The 23,771-nt window shown below is 40.2% G+C and overlaps 2 protein-coding genes across 2 annotated transcripts in view; one reads left to right on the top strand and one right to left on the bottom strand.

Moving 5' to 3' along the window:
* The window catches only part of adam10a (ADAM metallopeptidase domain 10a), a 115,362-nt gene extending 109,999 nt beyond the window's left edge, over positions 1-5,363 (bottom strand). Inside the window, exon 1 of the mRNA XM_053617239.1 lies at positions 5,185-5,363. Coding sequence (XP_053473214.1) covers positions 5,185-5,251 — 67 coding nt within the window. The 5' untranslated portion in view covers positions 5,252-5,363. The remainder of the gene's footprint in view (positions 1-5,184) is intronic.
* Positions 5,364-12,990: 7,627 nt separating this feature from the next.
* The window catches only part of mindy2 (MINDY lysine 48 deubiquitinase 2), a 36,314-nt gene continuing 25,533 nt past the window's right edge, over positions 12,991-23,771 (top strand). The window contains exons 1-2 of the mRNA XM_053616667.1: positions 12,991-13,968; positions 15,990-16,047. Coding sequence (XP_053472642.1) covers positions 13,195-13,968; positions 15,990-16,047 — 832 coding nt within the window. The 5' untranslated portion in view covers positions 12,991-13,194. The remainder of the gene's footprint in view (positions 13,969-15,989; positions 16,048-23,771) is intronic.

Raw genomic sequence — 23,771 nt, 5'->3', positions numbered from 1 at the left:
GAACTCACACTGAACTCCTTCCTGCCTTCCTAATCACAGCTGGCTTCCTTCATAAAAGTGTATGAGAGACCGAGGATAGCTGTGCTCTCAGTGCAAAAGGAGCAATAAGTCGGGGTCCCTTAGGATCAGTCGTATTAGGATTGTGTGTGAGCTCCTTAAGAACGTTGCAGCCCCAAAATTACTTGCTTCATTAAAAAAAAAAAGAAGAAAGAAAAACAAAAACACACTAATGAATGCTTGGCTTTTTGAACTGGAATGTTTTCCATTTCAAATCTCACACAATTATTCCGGCGATGTAAATTCTGATATTTTATAATGATGCGTGAAATTCACAGTTCATTTCAAACTAATTGTGTTTACATCAAAATAATATCCAAACTCAAGAAGCATGTTGGACTATAATCACAAACACGCTAATCTATTAACGTCACCCAGCATTGCTTTGAATAATTAATAGCCAGATGTTCCAGTTCCACCAAAATGTCATTAGATAACAGAAAAGGCACTAAATGCAATACACTTTGTTCCCCTCATAAAGGATTCTATAAATAGGCAAATTATAAACACGTCCATGCATGGCCTTTTCTTTTCCCCCGGAAAACCGGTACTCTATGGCCTGTATTTTGTACACTGGAACATGACAGGCTCTGATATTTTATGATGCAATAACACTTACTTGCTGGGATTACGCTGTACAAGTTTGGCTTGATTAAGCCATGATTTTGCATCACATCGGTTTTTCTAATCGGATGGTGAACCACACAGTACGGGGGGGAATAAATCCAGATAATACGTTCCGTCAGGCTGTCAGGGGTCACGACAAATTTCTGACAAGTCCGGAAATTTAATCAGACACGGTTTAATGTGAGCAGCGTCACAATCCACTCTTGTGCATGCCTGAAAAAATGAATTGTGCATGGTGCAATACTGGCAAAAACAGCGAAAGCATGATGACGTACAACAGATTGAACAATCTAGAGCTGTGTCGTTGCATACTTACACACTACTCTAGACCGTTATTGACTATTTACCCTAACAGGAAGCGTTTGAATTTTGAAAAAAAAATCTCTAATGTAGGCTTCTGCAAGGACCGCAAGTCTTATGGATCTTTAAATGTTATCCTTTACGCTAGTTCATGACAACAATCACGATGACGTCCTATAGAGAAAGTGACAGAACGTTTCCATGCTGCTGCACAATATGGTATCTAAGGCAGACTGGCGCGTACATGAACACATGTCAAGTCACACCCCAAGTATAACCCTGACTTTAAGGTTTTTACTCTCATCCGTGCGGTGTAGCAGTGTGAGCAGCAGTAACATCATGTCACGGTTTCCCCTTTAAGCAGAGCGCTGGAGAGCATGTGAGTGCGCGTGCACGAGCAAGGTGCGCGAGCACCTGCTTTTTGTTTATTGACAATCGTGACATGGTGTACATTGAACACGTGCGTTTGTTATGTCACTGTTTTGTCTCCATCCTGTTCTGTCATTGGCTGTTATTTAGCGTGTGTCTAGACTGGTGTCAGCCGTCAGCAATTAAACGCGCTGATGATGTTTGTATATATACCGCACGCCTCCCAGCACACGGTGCGGAATATTAGTATAGTATAGATATAGTAGGTTAGATTCGTTTAGATTAGTTTAAATAACGATAGTTATTCACAGTCATAGTCTTAGTTATTGTCCATGCCATGTTCCATGTTAGATTAGTTAATTTAGTCCACGCTGGTTTCTCCGCTCCCCAGTTCCTCGCTATAGTTCATGTTTCTTGTTTTGTATATCGACCCTGTATTCCGTGACCGCGACCTTGATTCCGGCTTTGCCCCGTGTATGCCTGTTTGCCGATCGCCTGACCCTTGCCTGTTTGTGGATTACGTTTTGGATTACGTTTTTGGATTTACCTTCTTCTCTATCTCTTTAATAAAACTGTTTCTACTGCACTTGCATCCGTCCTTAACTGCGTTACGTCTCGAGACGTGACACATCACAAGATTTTACTTGTCTAATAGTGTCTTAACTCACTATAATTCCCTAAACTTTCATCACGATCATCAGTATAATGATATTACCATGTTGCTTAGTCTCACTGAGGGGCAAATGAACTTCAGCAGCTATGCATTCAGGATACAGCCTCATCAGATCTAACGGACTACGCTATATTCTAAGTTTAGATTAATTGAAACATTTTAATGGAGTTAATATTGTGATCCTGTATAAAATATTATGCGTGCTGAATAATATGACATACAGCCGAACAAATGATCAATGCACGCCTATTTAAAGTTTTGCATGAAAACTCTTGAGAGCCCTGATTTGATTCCGTATGTTGACGTATTTCCTTTGAAACAGGAAGTCAGAGTAATGGTGTCTTGAAATGCTTGACTGATTTACAAACCAGTTATTCTCCAGCAAGGCATGGTTGGAAAAGGGAATATGAACAGGAAACAGAAGATCAGCCATGTTTGCTGCTATTGAGCACCTACTGTAGAGCAAGATCAGTCCCTAGGAGCAGGACATATACGTCTGGATATAATCAGTATGGGTATGAGTCGTGATAAGCAATTTTTTTTTGTCATTTTTTTCTCCCGATACTGTTATACCGGTGTCCATAACACTAAGGTCTAAGTCCAAAAAGCTCTGGAACACCTATTTTGATTTCAGAGGCAATTTAACAGGTGCTTCTCTCAGTTTGGAGATCCATTACTCACTAAAGAAAATTACAGTAGGTAATTTGGCCCTTACACTCATCGGTAATCCCGGCACAAGCCAAATGGTGAGATGGGCAAATGAAAACTGGGCAGATGGAGCGCAAGTACACCAAAGTGTCTCCTCACACATCTGAAGGGAACTGAATTGTGCCACACTATGAATTCTGGCATGAGTTGCCTGTGACTCAATTTCTTCCACTTCCTGATTCCTGTTCCGTGACTGTACATGAGCTGTCCTCACCATGCACAAGCTGCTACTGAGCCCAGGCATTTTGCCCATCCACGTGCTCACAGCATGGTATACATGTTATACTGCACTGTTCTCATAACCTGAACCACGATCCTGTTGTTCTTTACTCTCCATCCTCCAGACTGCACTTTCATTGCAATGTTTCTGACACACACTCTTCTCGTACTGTCATTTAACCCTTTATCCAAAGTGTGTGTGACAAAGACGCAATCAATTATGAACATATTCTATTATAGGCGGTTTTAGACAGACTCGTCACTAGTCACTCACTTCTCACGTTTTACGAGATGATGCCAATCTCAAAATCTTGGCTGAATTTATGAACAGACTCTGTGCTAATGTGTTCTCTGTGTTGGATTATTCAATGAAGCTCCTCTAACAACAAGTAAAAAAAATGACTACATTCTGCTTGCATCATCAATCAGCGTAAGCCGGGCTCGTGCAGAAAATGGAGCCGCGGATACAGAGGGTAAGCTTCAGGTAATAAAGATAGTTTTCAGTCCATTAGAATGTTTTGGTTACATTATTTTTATCAGTGACACTATTGTCGTGTGGATTTTTGCGTAATCCTGTGCCGTCCACTTACTAGTGGCTTTAAGATTAGCGTCGGTAGAAGCACTCAGATTTTAATCAAACGATCTGAACACTGCCAGAACTTTCTTTGCAGCTGTCTTTGTCTGAAAATCTACACCTGATTTTTTTCATCACAGACAAAATTGTAGAACGGTTCTTTGGTCGTGAGTTGAGTCACTGGCAGCTAACTTACTGCTAAACGTTTCTGATCACCACTTTTTCTGCACAAGCCCGGATCACGTTAAATGATAACTTAAGCAGGAAGTAGTCCATTCAGTACGGCTTATCCGACACAGGGTCACAGGAAGCCTGAAGCCTGTCCCAGGGAACTCAGGGCACAAGGCGGGGGACCCCCTGGACGGGGTGCACAATCGCACACACACTACGGACAATTTGGAAATGCCAAGCCGCCTAAAATGCACGTCTTTGGATCTTGCGGAGGAAATCAGAATACCTGGAAGAAACCCCTGAAGTATGGGGAGAACATACAGGATTCGAACCCCAACCCAAGATATATGCTAACCACAAAGCCACCGTGCCCCTTACGGGAAGTCATCTTTTTCTTTAATCACTGGTCTCTCGTTAGAGGATCTTCATCGTAATCCATAATCGGATATGAAGAACGCATCCGATAGAGTCCAGCCGAGGTTTTAGTGCAATCGTCTCATACTATATAACAATGTAATAAATACAAAAACTGAAGTCACACAGTCTAAATCTGGCTTAAGACCTCAACTCACGACCTTTATGATATGAGACGTTCGGCGAAAACAAAACTGCACCGTGTAAAGCCGGGTTAAGTGCAGATGATTTCAGATACAGGAGAGCTGTGAGGGACTGAGAAAGATCCTGTAATACAGTGTGTAAACTCAGGGTGTGACGGAGGAAATAATCACAAAGGAAAGTTTATGAATAGAGCGAAGAAGTGCCATCAACTGCAGCAGATTTCTTTCTTTTCTTTCTTCAAGCCTGGGCTTGTCCTTCCTGCCGCAGTAAAACTGTACAAAGAGGATGAGGAGTTTATAAACATATCTAAACTACTGTGTACTAAACTACAACTTCTATGGAAACAAACAAACAAACAAACAAACAAACAAGTCCCACCCTGAAACCTGCTCCACTCACTGCACCTGGCGTAGATAAAATATCTGCATTTTGTCCTCATACAGCTTTCTATCTGGTGCTCAGGTTACTTTTTCTTCTCTGTAATTATTGCTGTTATTAGATGGATACCTGGTTTTAAGTGACACTGCACTGTTTGGGAAAACCTTCACGTCTCTATCACGTTAGTCGAAGTTAGCTAGCTAGGCAACTAGCCGGGTTTGGGTTGACAGTTACTAACGTGATAATGGCTTCTTCCTGACTTTGTACCAGAACTGTTTAGTCAATCAGGCTTCAGGCTTTAAGTTCAACACAAAGCAAAAAAAAACTACACCAAATGTTTAAACCCACAATAAGCCTTCTACTTCTACCGGAGATTTAGAGTATCTTATATGTGGAATATCGCACTTCCGAGCACTATTACTCCGTCACCCCTCCCATAGCAGCTCCACAAGCCGATTAACAACAAGCTCCAAACACTTTCTGTGTAACAGCCATGTAATAATAATAATAATATAATAATAATAATAATAGTAATAAAAACACAACTCACCTAGTGAATCACTCATGCAGTAAAACAGCACCAAGAATTTAAACAAAACCATGTCGAATAAATTCATCGCGCGAACATTGACACCGCGAAAGGCTTATGTGTGTGTGTGTGCGTGTGTGTGTTTTCAGTTTCGATACCTATAAAATCTTAAAGGCACAGAAGCCCGTGTTTACGTCGGCGCGGCTGCTGCTCCTCTGCGGCGTGACGTCATATGGCAAGGCATTTAGCATTTAATTCCCCAAGCTCTAAAACAACAATTTTGCAAATGGTATTCCATCCTTCCCCACCAAATGGAATTCAACTTACTTTTTTAAATCTCTTAATTTTTTATAAATAATTACCAAAAAAAAGATTCCTTAAATATCCTGAAGAAATTTTTGAAAGAAAGTCCATGTATTTAGATGCTTTTCCTGGGCTGTAAAATGTGTATGTTTATGTATGTTTACAACTGTAGTTTCTGTGTCCCTGAAATGTCGATCTGTTGTAAAATGTGTATGATTATGTATGTTTACAACTGTAGTTTCTGTGTCCCTGAAATGTCAATCTGCTTTAAAATGTGTATGTTTATGGTTTATGGATGTTTACAACTGTAGTTTCTGTGTCCCTGAAATGTCAATCTGCTGTTAAATGTTTTATGTTCTATTTACATATTGTTGTTGTTGTTTTTCATGTAACTGTAAGTAATTTCCTTGCAATGCTTATGTAACTGTTTTACATCTTCATGTATTAATTAATAAAATAAAAAATAAAATGCCCCTGGTTCCATTATTAGTCATAATTTAGTTTTGACTAGTCAAAATTCCAGTCCCAGATATCTGTTGTGCAATTTTGACATGTCAGAATTGGCATTAAAGATATCTACAACATAATTATGACTAGTCATGATATACACTGAAGATATCTACAATGTTATTTTGACTAGTCATATACTTCCACTGACTTACATTGGAAAACATTATTTGGAAAACATTTTCTGATATCTACAAATGAGTTTTAACTAGTAGAAATTGTAATCAAAGATATCTATTATTCATTTTGTAATACATATATATATATATATATACAATTCTAATTAAAGAGAAATGTAATTGAATTTTCACTAGTACACAATGTATTTTGAGATTTCTCTATTTGGTTTTTGACTAGTCATGATTCAAACTTAAGATATTTTAAATTCCTCATCATTAAAGATATCCAAAAATACATTTTAGATATCTGAAACTAACATATAACTGGTCAAAATACAGATGTCTTGAATTTGATTTATGTCTAGTCCGAACTTAATTAAAGATATCTTGAATTTCATCTATTACTAGTCAAATATTGTTTAAAGACATTTATAATGTAATTATAGATATATCAATTGGATCTCTGACTATGGCAGTCTTTATTTATAGAGATCTGCAAATGTCATTCTGACTAGGACAAATTTCACAGACATATCTTGAAATAACATTCTGACTAGTCGAAATTACTTTATAAATATCTAAATTGTGTACTCAAATCACCCAGTTGCTAAGCCACGGCTTTCCTTTTCTAACCAGTCAATTAGTGCAGTTCGGACAAAGTTAAGACAAATTAAAACCTATATGCCGAATTAAATCTGCCTATTAATCTGAGAAAAGAATGACTGTGCAACAAACTGTGGGCCTACATAATAATGTTATTATATCAGGGTAGAATAAAGCTTGAAGAAATACCAATCTACAAATTCTTTTAATATAGAAAAAGCCATTGAAAAGTGTCACACACGTCAAGTTCATCAATCCATACATTTTTTTTGTATGTTTACAGTCCACGTTTTGTATCACGCTTGTATATTCGTATGCGCCTTTGAAATATCAGCGAAACAGCGACTCCAAGAGGCCAAAAGGTTAATAACAGCAGCCGCCATGGTTTACACATCACGCTCACTTCATCACAAAGCAAATTTTACTAGCACAAAACTCAACTCGGATATCTGAAAATATAATTTTGACGAGTCAAAATTGAATGAGAGATATCTCTAATTACCGTTGTCTATGTATGACGCGTCAACTGACGTCATTAAATATATCTTTAAAAGAATTTTGACTAGTCAACATGTATTTACAGATATCTCGAATCAGATTTCTTACTAGTCAAATTATAACTAAAGATATCTCTAATTATCCTTCTGACTAGTCAAAATATAATTATGACTCGTCGAAATACAACTATAACTATCTAAACTACAATTATGGATAGTCAATCCAATGTTTCATACGCTAATTCCGCTTGCCATAGACGTCACCGATTCCAAACGGCGTGACGCCAGAGTCAGGAAGTGCCACAAGCCCCGCCCCCTACAGAATAACGAGATTTTAAATATACAGAAAACATGAAAGGAATACTGAGTCATTTATACTTGTTTGTTTTGCCACTCGGGGTTTATTATATTTGCATGTTTTTTTAAAAAAAACTTTATTCACACCATAAATTAAGTCAAAGTCTCCAGAAGAACTGTGGCTGGTCCTACAAGATGCTCAGTAAAACTTAACAGCTAATTTCCTTATAAAACTGCACAAATTGTATTTTACATTTACATTTACATTTATTCATTTAGCAGACGCTTTTATCCAAAGCGACTTACAAATGAGAAAATACAAGCAAAGCGATATATCAAGCGGAGAACAATACAAGTAGTGCTACCATACAAGATCCGTTAGTTGAGTTCCAGAAGAAGCAAAGTGCACAGAGTAGAGGTGTAAGTGCCTTTTTTAAAAAAAATTTATGGGTTGATTAGGTGTTCACGGAAGAGGTGGGTCTTTAGCTGTTTTTTGAAGATGGTGAGAGATTCTGCGGTCCGGATTGAGGTTGGAAGTTCATTCCACCACTGAGGAACAGTTAGTTTGAAGGTTCTTGAAAGGGACCTTGAGCCACGCTGAGTAGGTACTACTAAGCGTCGGTCATTGATTGATCGCAGATTGCGTGAGGGAACGTAAGCCTTCAAGAGATAGTTGAGGTAGGAGGGTGCTGTTCCAGACAAGGTCTTGTAGGTGAGCATCAAGGCCTTGAATTTGATGCGGGCAGCTACAGGAAGCCAGTGGAGGGAGATGAAGAGGGTGTGACATGGGTGCTCTTGGGCTGGTTGAAGACGAGGCGTGCTGCTGCATTCTGAATCATTTGAAGGGGTTTGATGGAGCTGACTGGGAGGCCCGAGAGTAGTTAGTTGCAGTAGTCCAGTTTTGAGATAACAAGAGCCTGGACTAGTATCTGTGTAGCCTTTTCGGTGAGGTAGGGTCTGATTTTCTTGATGTTGTACAGGATGAACCTACAGGACCGTGCAGTTGTTGAGCTGTGTTCTGTAAAGGTCAAGCTGTCATCGAGAATCACCCCAAGGTTCCTGGCCGTCCTGGTTGGCTTGAGTGTGGTTGAGCCGAGCTGTACAGTGAGGTTGTGGTTGATTGAGGGACAGGCTGGGATGATGAGAAGCTCAGATTTTGCCAGGTTGAGCTTAAGGTGGTGTTCCCTCATCCAGACTGGATGTCCGACAGGCAAGCAGAGATACGTGCAGAGACGGAGGGATCGTCAGGCTGGGTGTCATCAGCATAGCAATGATATGAGAAGCCATGGGACTCAATCACCTGCCCCAGAGATGTAGTGTAGATAGAAAAGAGCAGTGGACCCAGAACTGACCCCTGTGGAACGCCAGTTGTGAGTTGCTGAGTTTCAGAAATACCTCCCCTACATGATACCTTGAAGGATCTGTCTGAGAGATAGGATTCCACCCAGTGCTGAACCATTCCGGTGATGCCCATTCTAGAGAAAGTTGAAAGGAGGATCTGATGGTTCACAGTGTCGAAAGCAGCAGAGAGGTCGAGTAGGATGAGGACAGATGATCTAGAGGTTGCTCTTGCTAGTCGTAAGGCTTCAGTGACGGAAAGCAGAGCAGTCTCCGTGGAGGGATTGATCTTGAAACCAGTCTGCTTGGTGTCCAGGAGGTTCTGTTCTGTGTGAGAAAATTAGAGAGTTGGTTAAAAATGGCTCTTTCAAGAGTTTTGGAAAGAAAAGGGAGGAGGGAAGCAGGTCTGTCGTTGTCAACTCCAGCAGGGTTAAGTGATGGTTTAAATGACTTAAATGAGGTAGGGTATGTACTAGTGGAGAGGGACGCGTTAAAGATGTTTGTGAGTGCAGGTAATAGTGTGGGAGAGATGGACTGAAGAAGGTGAGAAGGGATAGGGTCAACAGGACAGGTTGTGGGACGGCTAGAGAGGAGGATTTTAGAGACATCAGTCTCTGAGAGAGGAGAGAAGGAAGTCAGTTGGGAGTTACATGGAGGAGGAGCCAGTCTATGCATGTCTGGGGTTGAGAACTGGTTGCTGATTGATGTAACCTTGTTGAAAAGAAAATGGCAAAGTCATCTGCAGTGAGAGAGGTAGGGGAAGGGGGAGAAGAAGGACAGAGAAGAGAAGAAAAGGCTTTGAAGAGAGTGCGGGTGTTAGGAGAACTGCCATTCTTCTCTTGGTAGTATGTGGCTTTAGCAATGGAGATGCTATTGGAAAAAGAGAAGTGTCTGGTAATTGGTTAGGTCAGTTGGATTGTTAGATTTATGCTATTTCCTTTCAGATGCTCTTAGTTTGGCCCACTTGTTACGCACAGCTTCTAAGAGCCAAGGGCTAGAGGGTGATGTGCGAGCAGATCTGGAGGTTAGGGGCAGATGCTGTCAAGAGAAGATATTAGGGTGGAACCCTAGGTGTTAGGGTTAGGTGTATTTTAGAAGGAAAAAACCTGCAAAGGTTCATAACACCATAAATTAAGGGGTTTTTTTTTGTTTGTTTATTACTAGTTATTGCACATTCTACACATTCTAATTTTTACTTTACCGCATTTATTTGCATGTGCCATTTGCACAGTACTGTGTATGTATACATAGGCAATAGTGTATGTTGAAATCTTTACAATCACACCACAAAGAACTTACCTTTACATCCACGGAACCTGTTTCTTCCAATGGTGTTAAATTAACCAAATCAAATAAACTTCTTCTCATTTAATAAAACGTAAATAACAAATGATAGTAGTGACCTGACAGTATTTCATACTAACGTTGCCATCATGTGGTCAAAGTAAGTATTGCACAAAGTGTGTTCACATTTTAACCGTTAATTTAAAAAAAAAACAAAAAAAACAAAAAAAAAAACCATAGCAATCTCTTCATATTTAGATTCTTCAGATAAAAAATAAAGAAAACATCGTTTAGATCAATACAAAACACAAACCTATTATACTTATCACAGGGTTTTAGAGTTTAGTCTTAAAATTTAAATAAACTGTAACTAAAGCAAGAAGTTGGATGAGTTGACTTATTTGGCTTGTGAATTCAAAATAAGGTTTAACGAAAAAATAGACAATCATAGGGCTCCATGATTGATTTACAGAAAAACTGTGCAGACAGTGACTGGTATACAGACAGAGACTGATATACAGAGACTGGTATACAGACATAGACTGATATACAGACAGAGACTGGTATACACACAGAGACTGGTATACAGACAGAGATTGATGTACAGACAGAGACTGGTATACACACAGAGACTGATGTACAGACAGAGACTGATGTATAGACAGAGACTGGTATACACACAGACTGGTATACAGACAGAGACTGATATACACACAGAGACTGATGTACAGACAGAGACTAGTATACACACAGAGACTGGTATACAGACAGATTCTGATGTATAGACAGAGACTAGTATACACACAGAGACTGGTATACACACAGAGACTGATGTACAGACAGAGACTAGTATACACACAGAGACTGATGTACAGACAGAGACTGGTATACACACAGAGACTGATGTACAGACAGAGACTGATGTATAGACAGAGACTGGTATACACACACAGACTGGTATACAGACAGAGACTGATATACACACAGAGACTGATGTACAGACAGAGACTAGTATACACACAGAGACTGGTATACAGACAGATTCTGATGTATAGACAGAGACTAGTATACACACAGAGACTGGTATACACACAGAGACTGATGTACAGACAGAGACTGGTATACACACAGAGACTGGTATACAGACAGAGACTGATGTACAGACAGAGACTGGTATACAGACAGAGACTAGTATACACACAGAGACTGATGTACAGACAGAGACTGGTATACAGACAGAGACTGATATACAGACAGAGTCTGATGTACAGACAGAGACTGGAATACACACAGAGACTGGTATACAGACAGAGACTGATATACAGACAGAGACTGATGTATAGACAGAGACTGGTATACACACACAGACTGGTATACACACAGAGACTGATGTACAGACAGAGACTGATGTACAGACAGAGACTAGTATACACACAGAGACTGGTATACAGACAGAGACTGATATACAGACACAGACTGTGTGGTGTGTGGGATGGGGCAGTGTTTCTCAAAACTAGTCATAGTCTGCAGGTGTGGTCAGGCTTAATTTGGGTTACATAAGGTATAAAATTAAATCATGAATCACGATTTAAATGATCAGACTAATCCTGCATTTTATAACTCCTGATTCACCCAGTGACGTAGATGTGTAATACATGTGTAATAAAGAAATGAATAACCAGGTAAAAAGTGACGAGAAGAAAATAAGAAGGGGGAAAGGGCTTTCTTCTTCTTCTTCTTATTGTTATTATTATTATCATCCATCCATTTTCTGTACCGCTTATGCTACACAGGGTCGCGGGGAACATGGAGCCTATCCCAGGGGCCTTGGGGCACAAGGCAGGGGACACCCTGAACAGGGTGCCAACCAATCACAGGGCACAGTCACACACACACTCACACACCCATTCATACACACAATTTGGATATACCAATCAGCCTACAGCACATGACTTTGGACTGGGGAGGAAACCGTAGTACCCGGAGGAAGCCTCCGAAGCAGGGGAGAACATGCAAACTCCGCACACACAGGGTGGAGGTGAGATTCGAGCCCCCAACCTCGGGGGTGCGAGGCAAACATGCTAACCACTAAGCTAAGATTATTATCATCATCATCAAGGGGCGCACGGTGGCTTAGTAGTTAGCAGGTTCGCCTAACAGCTCCAGTGTTGAGGGTTCGATTCCCGCCGCTACCCTGTGTGTGCGCAGTTTGCATGTTCTCCCCGTGCTGCGGGGGTTTCCTCCAGGTACTCCAAAGACATGCATGGTAGACTGATAGGAATGTCCAAAGTGTCCGTAGTGTATGAATGGGTGTGTGAATGTGTATGTGATTGTGCCCTGCGATAAATTCGCACCCTGTTTAGGGTGTACCCTGCCTTGTGCCCTAGGCTCCAGGTTCCCTGTGACACAGTAGGATAAGTGGTATAGAAAATGGATGGATTATTATTATTATCATCATCATGTCATAAGTCATAATAATATTTATTAGTAGTAGTAGTTGTATTATTATTATTCCTCTTATACTTGTTGTCGCGCATGCGCGGTGTTAGTCGGGTAGGGCTGCAGATTGGAGGTTCTTTTGTCTGCTCGTGCTCTTTATTAACGCTATTAGCTCCCTGCGCGCTCACACGATGCATTCCATTCCGCGCGCACAATTTTATTAACGTCATACCGTTAAGAAGTCACCTGAATATGTTTATAAATGCTTAGAGTGCTCTTCACCTATTTCTGTAAGCTTTCCAAACATCATATGACATTTATACACGATGTTAAGCGTAGTAACAGCACTAATGTTCGATATAACTCTTGTTTATAAACCTGAACAGCCCGCTGTTTAAATGAAAACAATGGTGACGTCAGCTTGAACCGTTTATAATAGTGTTCTTCCTATCTAGTGCGCATAAACTAGTGTACGAGTGTACAGGAAGGGACGAGCCAATGGGAACACGACCAGAGTGGATTATTAGGAGTCGCCAAAGCGGTGACGTAAGAGGCAGAGACGTCGTCATGGCGTCGACGGCGCTGCTGAGACCGGAGCTGTGTTTTTAGTTCAGAAACGGGGTTGCGGTCGACGAGCCGTCGAGATGGAGAGAAATGCGAGCCTGCACGGAGACGCTACGGCAGGAGAGACGAAAGCTGACAGCGCGAACGCTGAGCTGTCGGTCAGCAGTTTGGGTCCGAGTTGCACAACAAGCGCCACTACTAGTACTACTACTACTCCTCCAAGTGCTAATGCTAACGCTAGCGCTAACGCCGCGTCTCGCGCAGACAGAGCGGATGTTTGTGAAATGATGGAAGCAGGCGGAAAGCTCGTGCAGTCTGGAGAAGAAGCGGGTAACGGGCTGGGTCACGGTGCGCGTGAGCCTGCGACCGGAAGTAATGACGCTCCAAACTCCAAATTAGTAAACAAGCCGAGCAGAGAGGAGCCCTCTATAGGGACTACAAGCGCGCGCGCGGATCTCACGGTCCAGGAGGTCCAGGAGGCGAGTAGTATGTGTGCTGACAGCAATGCTGCCAAGGCCAAGTCCGAGTCTAATGAAGGCACCCTGTCTCAGGGTCTGCCCAGCCTGGACTCCCTCGAGTCCTTCTCTAATCTAAACTCCTCCTGCCCCAGCTCTGAGCCTGTCAGTGAAGGTTTGGAGGATCAGGAGAAGGGACTGGCAGTGGTCCCTCAGGGCCAACATGGGGCAGAAGGGGGCAAAACTCAGACCTGCAGGGAGCGAGGTGGTGCACGTCAGTCCATCTACCACATCAAGTGGATCGGGTGGAAGGAGGAGAACACACCTATCATCACCCAGAATGAGAATGGTCCATGCCCTCTGCTGGCTATTATGAACGTGCTGCTGTTGGCCTGGAAGGTAAATAATAATAATAATAATAATAATAATAATAATAATAACAACAACAGCTGTTATCATCACAGATCTTTTGCATCAGTGCTGAAGGTGCTTGTTGGTAATGCAGAATATTTAAAGGCATATATTAGGATATTTGTTCGAGAATGTTTGGGCTGGGCTTTCACACCTTGTGAGTGAGTCAGACTGCAAGAACAATAGCTTATTGCACAGAATATTGCAACATAACCCTTCACAGCTAAACTCACAGACACACACACACACACCTCTCTTGTACTCTACTCTACTCTGAATGTTTTTGATTGAATGTAAAAAATCTATAGCCAATTGTCCATTATTGTTTATCAAATAATTGTGTCCAGCTGAACTTAAACACTGTACTTATGTTAACACACAAGCTCTTAATAGTTGTTGTTGTTGTTGTTGTTGAGTTATCTGAAACAAATGAAGTAATTCTAATGAACATTTGCATGTTTTCGGTGTGAATGTAAAGTGATTTGTCCTATACGGAAAACGATTGCATATTTCAGGTTCATATTTTCTTCAATCAGAAGCCTTCTGTCCTCACAGCTTGAAATCAGCAGCACATCTGGAAATGCGTTCAGGCCAGAAAGGTCCTGTTTGTTGGATTTCCTCTCATCACAAAATTCTACAGCCTTCTTCCAAAGCTCATTTAAAGCCGTTTTCGCTGGCATGCTGTCATCCCGTCCTGCGTGTGTTTTGGTTAAGCAGTCTGTAAATGGTCACCAGTATACAGCTCCCTTCTGAATTTCAGCCTCAGGCTCATTTGCATTATAAAGATAACATTTAATTACTGCGTTTGACGGCTACCTGGCAGGCAGAGGAGGCTCCGTGTGAGTGCTTGTGCTTTAATCTTCAAAATGAGGCTCGCTATCTCTCGGCTTCACAGGTGTTTTTGAAAACCTACCTGTGTGGAAATGATTGGCAGATCAAGGATGAAATTTAAAGAAACAGTTCAGTGGAAAATGTTCCACTTTCCCCAAACGTTGTAGATTCGAGAACACACGATTAGTGGCCGACGTTTGCTTCTTTCATTTTCCACTGGAGCTTTGGGGCTAATCTTGCTAATAAATAATGGATGTAATGGAAATCGTTTCCATTAATTCATGCACAAATCTTCATATGATTGCATTAAATGGCATTGTTAAGCTTCAGTAGTAATATTAAAAGGAATTAAACAAGTTCAGAGTGCAACTTTATTCTACACATAATTTTCAGCTTTCCAGGACAGTTCCATTGTTAAACTTTGAAAGGAGGAGCCCAAGGGAGAGGAATTAAAAACAATTCCAGTTTAAAAGTCCATGATGGCTGCCCCCATAATGTTACAGCATCCAGCTGAAGTTGTGCAATGACAGTAAACATGTACTGTTTTCTAAACTACATCAGCAAGTTTGTGTGGCGCCACTGATAAGCTGGATGGTTTGAGGCAGATATTTACCTAAAATATTTTGGGTGAGAGATTTCCATTACTTTGCCGGCTACATTACTGTCATAGCTCCAGTGTAAATCTAAAGACGCAAAACATGCCTTGTGAGGTGCCTTGAAACGCACAGCTTTATCCTACGTGTTGATGTAATTTCCACTGAAACAGGACATCAGGGCGGGACATTTCCGAGAGGCTCTTTACCCTTATTAAATAGTTAATAGTGTTTAGCTTCCCTCACAGCCAGGAAACTTACAACTGTTGGAGGTGGGACACTTCAGATTCTAGAGAGCATGTGATTGGACATAAAAACTGATGAGGACCCGCAGTGCAGAATGATGTCATCAAAATTGTTGCTCCGTATTCGTAGTAGAGAGAGACGGTACTTTTTGAATGCATATATCTTCTAATTGCAAATTTTGTCATTGTTTTGGAGCACACTAGCTTATAGATAACCTTAAGGCTAACATAGTCATACTAAAAGCCATCAAACATTTGAAACAGTTCTGATTTCATGCGGACTTTAATGCTAACGTTGTGTAGATTTGATTTTAACATTACTGTTTTTGGTCTTTTCTAGGTCAAGTTGCCGCCAATGATTGAGATCATAACAGCAGAGCAGCTGATGGAGTATCTGGGTGAATATAAATTTATTCTTTCTATCACTTTGTCAGCATTATATCGTTTCTGTATTGTAGACAGTCTTTATAGTGTGACTGCAGAGATAGGAACGAAGACCAAACATCACTAATAGTTCATGTTATTGAATTGGAAACGATACAGAAATCTGATTAATTGCGTGAAATCAGCCTGAAGGTTCTGTATTGGATGAGCTTAAACACATTCATGTATTCAGTCCAGTGATCTTTTGCCAGAAATGTATGATATTGGTGAGGAATTAACATGTCTTAAAGGCTGCTGCCATCATGCCTGTTATGTCACCTAACTTGCTTGTATGGAGTTTGTTTGCTTGTTGTGTTGGTACTGTATCAAAAATGAAAGAATTGGATCAGTGCATCCTCTGTTTATAAAGGTTGGTTCCTCAAAGAGAGTCTTTTATTATTTGTTTGTTTGTTTGTTTATTTATTTATTTTTTATTGAATGAAGCTGTGTGGCACAATACAGTGTCAAAATACAATGCATAGTTCTTGCATAGTTCTGACTGTTAAGAGAAACACACAGCTGAACTATTTCCAAACATGGACTGTCCTGACCTGAACCTCTGGAAGACAGAGGAGTAAGACTGTCATACACAGGTTTAGAATTTCTAAAGCAGGAAAGTCTTAAAACAGCCTCAAGGCACAACTGATTGCTAGTTTGTGTTTAGGGTTTAAGGCGGTAATTCAAGTCTAAGGCACTGTGGTTATCAGAATTATAGGATAGTGGACTTATATTGTGGATATGTATGTGTGTGTGTGTGTGTGTGTGTGTGTGTGTGTATGAGTATTTTTTATATATATATATATATATATATATATATATATATATATATATATATATATATATATATATATATATATAAAAAATAAACACACACATACATAGATACATACATGCATGCACACAGACACACACAGGGTGTCTCAAAAGCCTCCGTACATAGGGGACTATGTTTGCCAGAACCACGTCAGTTGTGCCTTCGTCAGTGGACGTCTACTTCTCGGTCGGTCTGCAACACTTCCAGTCTTTTTGAATTTGTTAATAAGTTTGGTAACAGAGCCATATGTAATGTGCTTACCATGTTTCCTGATAAAGTCCATCGCAACCTTGCGACAGCTTCTCGATCCAGCCATGAGAATGATTTCAATTCGTTCTTCTTTTGTCAGAAGCATTCTTAAAGCCCATCTGAAAAAACAACGTAAGAATAACTAACTGATTGGACATTGAAAGCATAAATGGTTGAAATTATTATTCTTTAAGATTGTTTATGCATTAAGAAAAGGTAGGTGTAGGTGCTTAGGTATTACATATGTTAATTATGTACATTTGTTTGGTCACCCCCTTTTTTACTCTGTAATGTTTTGCTGTATTTTACTGTTGAACTGTTTTGAAGAATAGGCATCCCACTTTAAGCTAGAAAGACAGACGGAGCAACACAGTTTTTGACCGGCGTTTATATGTTTGTTTTTCTTGAATGTGGAAGAAATTTTCAGTAAACAGTTGAAACTCGAATAAAGACTCGTCAATTCTTTGCCCGAAAGAACAATGAAAGATTATTGCTTCCACAAACAATATAATATAAATGAAGTATGAACAACTTTGGAAGACATTTTGCTAAAAAGTGTTACTCAATACCTAGGGGAAATTAACATTATGCAATGGCCTTTTAAGACAAGTTAGTTCTTGTCATCACTTATGTTATAACAGCTGTAAACAGTTATTCCCTCACAAGGTTCTCTTTTTTTTCCCTCTGTTAATTTAGTTAAAGTTAATAAGACAAAAAGTCAGCTAGTCATGTTGCTGAGAAACCAGTGCAAAGTCCTCCTCTGTCCTGAAGACTTCCCCTTGTTGGAAAATGTAAAGGAAGGTACAAAGAGCTGACACTGGAGACTCCTTCCAAGCATCCTAAATAAATAATGCTCCTTCTAACATATTAGAAGGAGCATTAATATAAAACTGATTTTTCCTTGCAGCTGGGATGACTACCATGAGGGCTGCTGTTATGGAAAATTAATCAACACTAATTCAACAGCAGTGTGGCATGTGCATTTATTAGAACAACCTCATGTCAAAACTTATGGCAGTAGTGTGCAAAATATAGTATTGTGCAATGATTTTGCTCACCTCTATACTATTCAGAGTTCTGACCACATCTCCATGCATGCACCAGTGGGAGGAAAATATTCACCAATAATCCGTAATGTTTTACTTCCACCTTCCCTACCCATGAGCCAACGAGTTTGCTGAAAGGGAATCTTTAGATTAGCCTTTGCAAATAGACAGCTGGTGTGCGTGCGCGGGAGGCCGAGGTTCTGACGGACAGCATCAGGTCTGGGGAATACCCCCCTCACGTCAGGGAAACTCGATTCATGCCCCGCTGCCCCTCCTAGGCACTGCGCTGGCACTGCACCCACACGGTGACATGTTACAGGGGGTGTGGGCGCGTCTTATTACAGAGAAAACTTTTGGCGTTTTTCTGCATCTGGCATCGAAGTGTGTAACTCTGGGTTTCCGTTACGTTTAAAGTGTTTCAAATGTAATTTAGCATTGCCTTATTGATTTGTCTTGATGTTGCAAAAAGAAATATGAAATACAGCAGCTGCTAAGTTATGTGACAGCCGGGAAGTTTTGAAAGGGGTCCAGATTAGTCATGCGAGAGAGAGAGAGTGTTTTCTTCATACCCATCTCATATCACATTGTGCTCATTTTCTCTGGCTGACAAAATACCCAGAAGAAATACATTGCATTCTTCACATAGCTGAACGAGAAACACTATGCTCATGTTGTGATCAGGTGGCAGTTGTCGTCATCATGAGTTATTTGATGATAAACTTCACTTTGTATTTTCTCTGCAGTGTTGAGTGGAGAGAATGTTTTTTTTTTTTTTTTTTGGTAGCCATAATGACTCAATAGTAAACATGTGATTCATGCCTCTGTGGCTGTTTGAATTACGAGACCAAAATCACAGACTTGCGGTTAAAATGCCATTCCGCTGAGGGCTGCTTCCTGTTCAGTGCACGTACAAAGATGATGCCGTTGTTCGGAAAACAAAGCCATGTTCATCACACGATTATTTTGAACAAATATGAATATAGAGTCTGTTGTTTAGGTGGAACGTCGACCATACAAGTCCCTGTGAATAGTTCAAATTTGAACGTATTGGAACAATGTTTAAAGCTGTGATTTGCCTTGCGGTTGGCTATAATAATTTAATTTCAGTCCACGTCTGCTGGAAATGCAGTAATTAATCTTGGAACATTCTAGAAGTGGACCGTAGCATCTCTCGAAGTGTGTCAGGAACCAGGACCAGAATACCGTGTGCATGTCGTCATCATTCTGTGGCAGAAAGGACGTTTTTCAGTCCTGGAAAATGTTCTCCAGAGTATAAAATTTGTGGCTCCTTAAAGTTACATATCAGAAAACACAAATCGTAATGTGATTTGAATAAAATGGTTATTGTTCATGGATGCTTGAAACACAGCCTATATTTTTACTGATGGAAATAAAAACCTGGACTACTACTATTTAATCATTTATAGAGCCGGCTGTATGAATTGAATCGTGAGGCTAATAAATCATTTTATTTCAAAAAGCAATATATTATTCATCTAGCGTTATAGAGTGACAGAACTGGCCTCTGCACTCGTATGATTGGCATTACTCCTGTGTGCATGAACTTAACAGTGTATTTATTGCTCTGTGCCAGCACACCTCACAAGTCATGCATGACAACATTGTCCGGTTTAAGCTGAGAACATGACTGCGTTAACACTGTTTAAATATTTGCTATTGCCTATAAAGGAAGGGTTTATTTCATTTATACATGACGGCTTTAATGGATTATTATTTCTATCGATATTTGGCCTCTGGTCCTGCACACATCTCACTGTTTCCTGTTACTTCGTGCCTCACGGACACACACTTCTGGCATTTTAATTGGTCATTCAACTTGCTACAGATCTGCTGAAGTTACTTGGGTGTAACTTTTTTTTTTTTGAAAAGTGCTAGGGACAAGAAGGAGGATGTGTGATCAATGGGAAGCCTTGTCAGTTCTTATCAAAAGTGTTTCTGAAGCGAGTTTCGTTTGTCTCTAGTGTGTAATGAGAAAAGATCTGCTTCCATTTGACCCAGTGTTAAAAACCACACACTCTTTTTAAGCATGTTCAGCAATCACAGAATGTTGAACATTTTAAAGTATTCAAAAATGTAAAGGTTGCTGTTGATTACATGGCTTACGTGTCGTCTTCATCGAGAGCCGAAGGCAAAATGGGTAATGTCCGCTACAGCTGCTATAAACCCTCACTTTATATTCACATATGCTACAAAAAAATGATTGTGGTTCTCTGCAAATAAATCCATAATACAGTAACGTGACCATATCACCATGTATGAAACAAACATCCAGGCTTTCAGGTAAGGAATGGAACCTTGCTCATGCCGTGTTCCTTGATGGACATCGATATGAGGGAGTTTTATTGTAGAGATACGTTCTTACAGATGCCCCCGAGCAACTATAACACCATGAATTCTGCTATAGTGATCTTTAAGAGCTTGGATCAGTTTCTGCCTCAAGCTATTAAATAAAAGACTTTAAATAGTCTCCAGTTTAAAAAGGCTGTGGGAACACAATCAGGCATAGAAAAAATGTGGTGCGGACATATTCAGTGTTCGGTGTCTCTAGCATAAATAAAGCCTACATCGGTATCAGTCTGATACCATGCTCGTTTATTCATACCTGTAAAAATTATTTGATGTCAGTGTCTGATACCAGGTGATGGAATGTGACGTAAACCTAGTAAACATTGTCACACTAATGAAAAGACGACGCCAAACTGCGATTTGGTCATATTTCACAGTTAATGATGGGCATCATACGACAGCTACCAACTGGTGAAGGTTAACGTGTGCTTCATTTGAGACACGTGAAACCAACCACATCTATTCAAACAGCTGCTCACACACTGAGAAAAATGCTCTCTTCCCTCTACCACATACACGAGCTCACAGATGCCCACAATTGGCTAGTGTTGTTGTGACTGACCCTGGAGAGTAGATCCTTAGTAGATCCTCAGATCTACTAAGGATAAGGCAAACAATTTTTTCGATTGCACTACTCAGGAGCCTTAAATGTTATCTTTAACAGAGATTGCGAGGACAGCAACAACCAATGTAAACAGCTAAATAAAATGTTTCATGATGCCACTGATCCCTTAATAATAAATAGGTTACTCATTTCTTTATCAGTTTCAACAATCCAAAAAAAAAGGTCTTTATGCATGCCTGCATAGGTACTTCATCAGTTGGGGGTATTCTGTGTATATTATTAAATACAATCTTTTCTATTGCACAATTGTGAAGTAAACATACAGTGGATATAAAAAGTCTACACACCCCTTTTAAAACGTCAGGTTTTGTGAAGTAAAAGAATGAGACGGAGATAAATCATGCCAGATCTTTTCTCACCTTTTAATGTGCAATTGCAAAGTATACAAATAAAGTGAAAAACAATCAGAAACTTTTTTTATAGGGGGAGGAAAAAAAGAAAAACGTACAACAATCTAGTTACGTAAGTGTGCACACACACAAACTAATATTTTGTTGAAGTGCCTTTTAATTTTATTACACCACTCCGTCTTTTGGAGTAGCAGTCTATCAGCGTGGCACGTCTGGACTTGGCAATATTTTCCCAATTTTTTTCGCAAAAACATTCTAGATCCATCAAATTGTGAGGTCATCTCCTGTGCACAGCCCGCTTCAGGTCACCCTACAGATTTTTAGTTGGAATCAGGTCTGGGCTCTGGATAGGCCGTTCAAAAACATTGATCTTTTGGTTAAGCCAGAGGTTCTCAACCTTTTGTAACTAAAGCCCCAACCAACACTGGTCTGCACTGACCGTGAGATAAAAGGCAGGCTAAGCTACGCCTCTCCCCAACAAAAAGAAAATGTAGAGGGAACGTGGGGTTTTTCATTTATGCACATTATATTTGAAAAGCAGTAAAATACACAGAGAACCAAATGATGCCCTGTCTGTGCTTTTTTTTTTTTTTTTTTTTTTTTTTTCCTTTTTCTTTCTTTTCTTTTTTTCGTCTTTCTCCCCTTGAAAACAATTTACGCCCTTTTCCGATCTCTCCGGGTTGAGAACCACTGGGTTAAGCCGTTCTTTTGTTGTTTTGGATGTATGCTTTGGGTCATTGTCGTGCTGAAAGGTGAAACTCCTTTCCATCTTCAGCTTACTAGCAGACACCTGAAGGTTTTGCACTATAATCGACTGGTATTTGTAGCCATTCATGATTACCTCCACCTCGATAAAAGCCGCAGTTCTGACTGAAGAAAAGCAGCCGTAAAGCGTGATGCTGCCACCACCATGCTTCAGCATGATGTGCTTTTATTTTTAACAGCGGTTTTTGGCTTTTTATGTCCACTGTAGATGAGAGAGATTGATGAAGGAAAAAAAATTTAACTGGTTAAATAAAAATGATGCATTATTGTCTAATACTGAAACAATATTTACATATGAAAGGTCTTGACTTTGCATGATCAATCGTGAAACATTGTCCCAGGTTTAAATCACAATATATGCTGATTTTTATTATAGAAAGATCAGTCAGTTGTGGAAGTGACCGAAAGGGCTCATGTTTTTCCTAGGGTGAGGGCAGAATGTTTGAGTTAAATGTGGATAAGGGCAGGTGCAGGACAGGAGCAGGAGATTGTGGGCTTCAGCCTTATATCTGGAGTTCGAACTCACCAAGTGAGATTAACTCAAATTTTTTTTAAAGATAACCCGAATGGCTGGAGAGCAGCACCACGTTCTGAGGAACGTACATATTGTTTCTATACTTGCCCCTGGTTGAAAGATAAGATAAGAAAGCATGTGTTGCTATTGAATCCAGGTCTGCTTGCGTTCCACTTTTTGCTTATGAAAATATCTCACATGGTGGCTGTGTATGTTTATGCTTGTACAAATATGTTCTGTGAAATGTTCACTGGAAATGTGCAGGGATCCATAACACCCTTCCCCCATCTCTTCCTGCACTGATGGAGGCCCTAACTAACAACGCTGAATGGTCATAAGAGCTTAATGGTTTGGTTCCAGTGGAAAGCATTCTGCATTCTGGCCACTGCTCCCCGATTGTATCTCGCTGCTCTGGTGTCCATTTTATTTCCAGGCAAAGCCAGTAGGCAATGGAAGCATGCACGAGCATACAGCTGAGAGTAACTTCTCAAAGTAGACTGAGTTTTAGGCCATTTGAGGAGCAGTTTGTGTGCTCTGTTCATCCTGTGATTTTTGTAAAGCTCAACTTCTTACTGTTATTTATAGCATCTGTTGTGAACTTACTATTGACTGCAAAAAAAAAACAAAAAAAAACTGCTTTGCAGTTGATCGATTTTAGAATCTCGGCTGTGAAGGCTAACATTTTCCAGATTGTACCTCTGTGACTGTGATCAAATCTGCATCTAGCTAACATAGTTAATGTTTTCCATGAACCTTTTATCACAATACTAACACTGATATCAGGACCACAAAACATTAACCTGTCAGTGTCACTGCTGTGCTGAGATTAATCCAAGACCCAAATAACATCTGGTCAGCTCTAGTCCTAGAGCCTTTTACGCTGATGGGCTAAAGGGGGCCTGGTAACCTAGCAACAGAGACCATATAAACACCTACTGAATAAGCCAGTGGGTGGAAATTTATTTAATC

Source organism: Ictalurus furcatus, chromosome 27 (assembly GCF_023375685.1).
Source record: "Ictalurus furcatus strain D&B chromosome 27, Billie_1.0, whole genome shotgun sequence".
Classification (NCBI taxonomy): domain Eukaryota; kingdom Metazoa; phylum Chordata; class Actinopteri; order Siluriformes; family Ictaluridae; genus Ictalurus; species Ictalurus furcatus.
The sequence above is the reverse complement of the archived record's forward strand: the minus strand, read 5'-3'. Positions and strand labels throughout refer to the sequence as shown.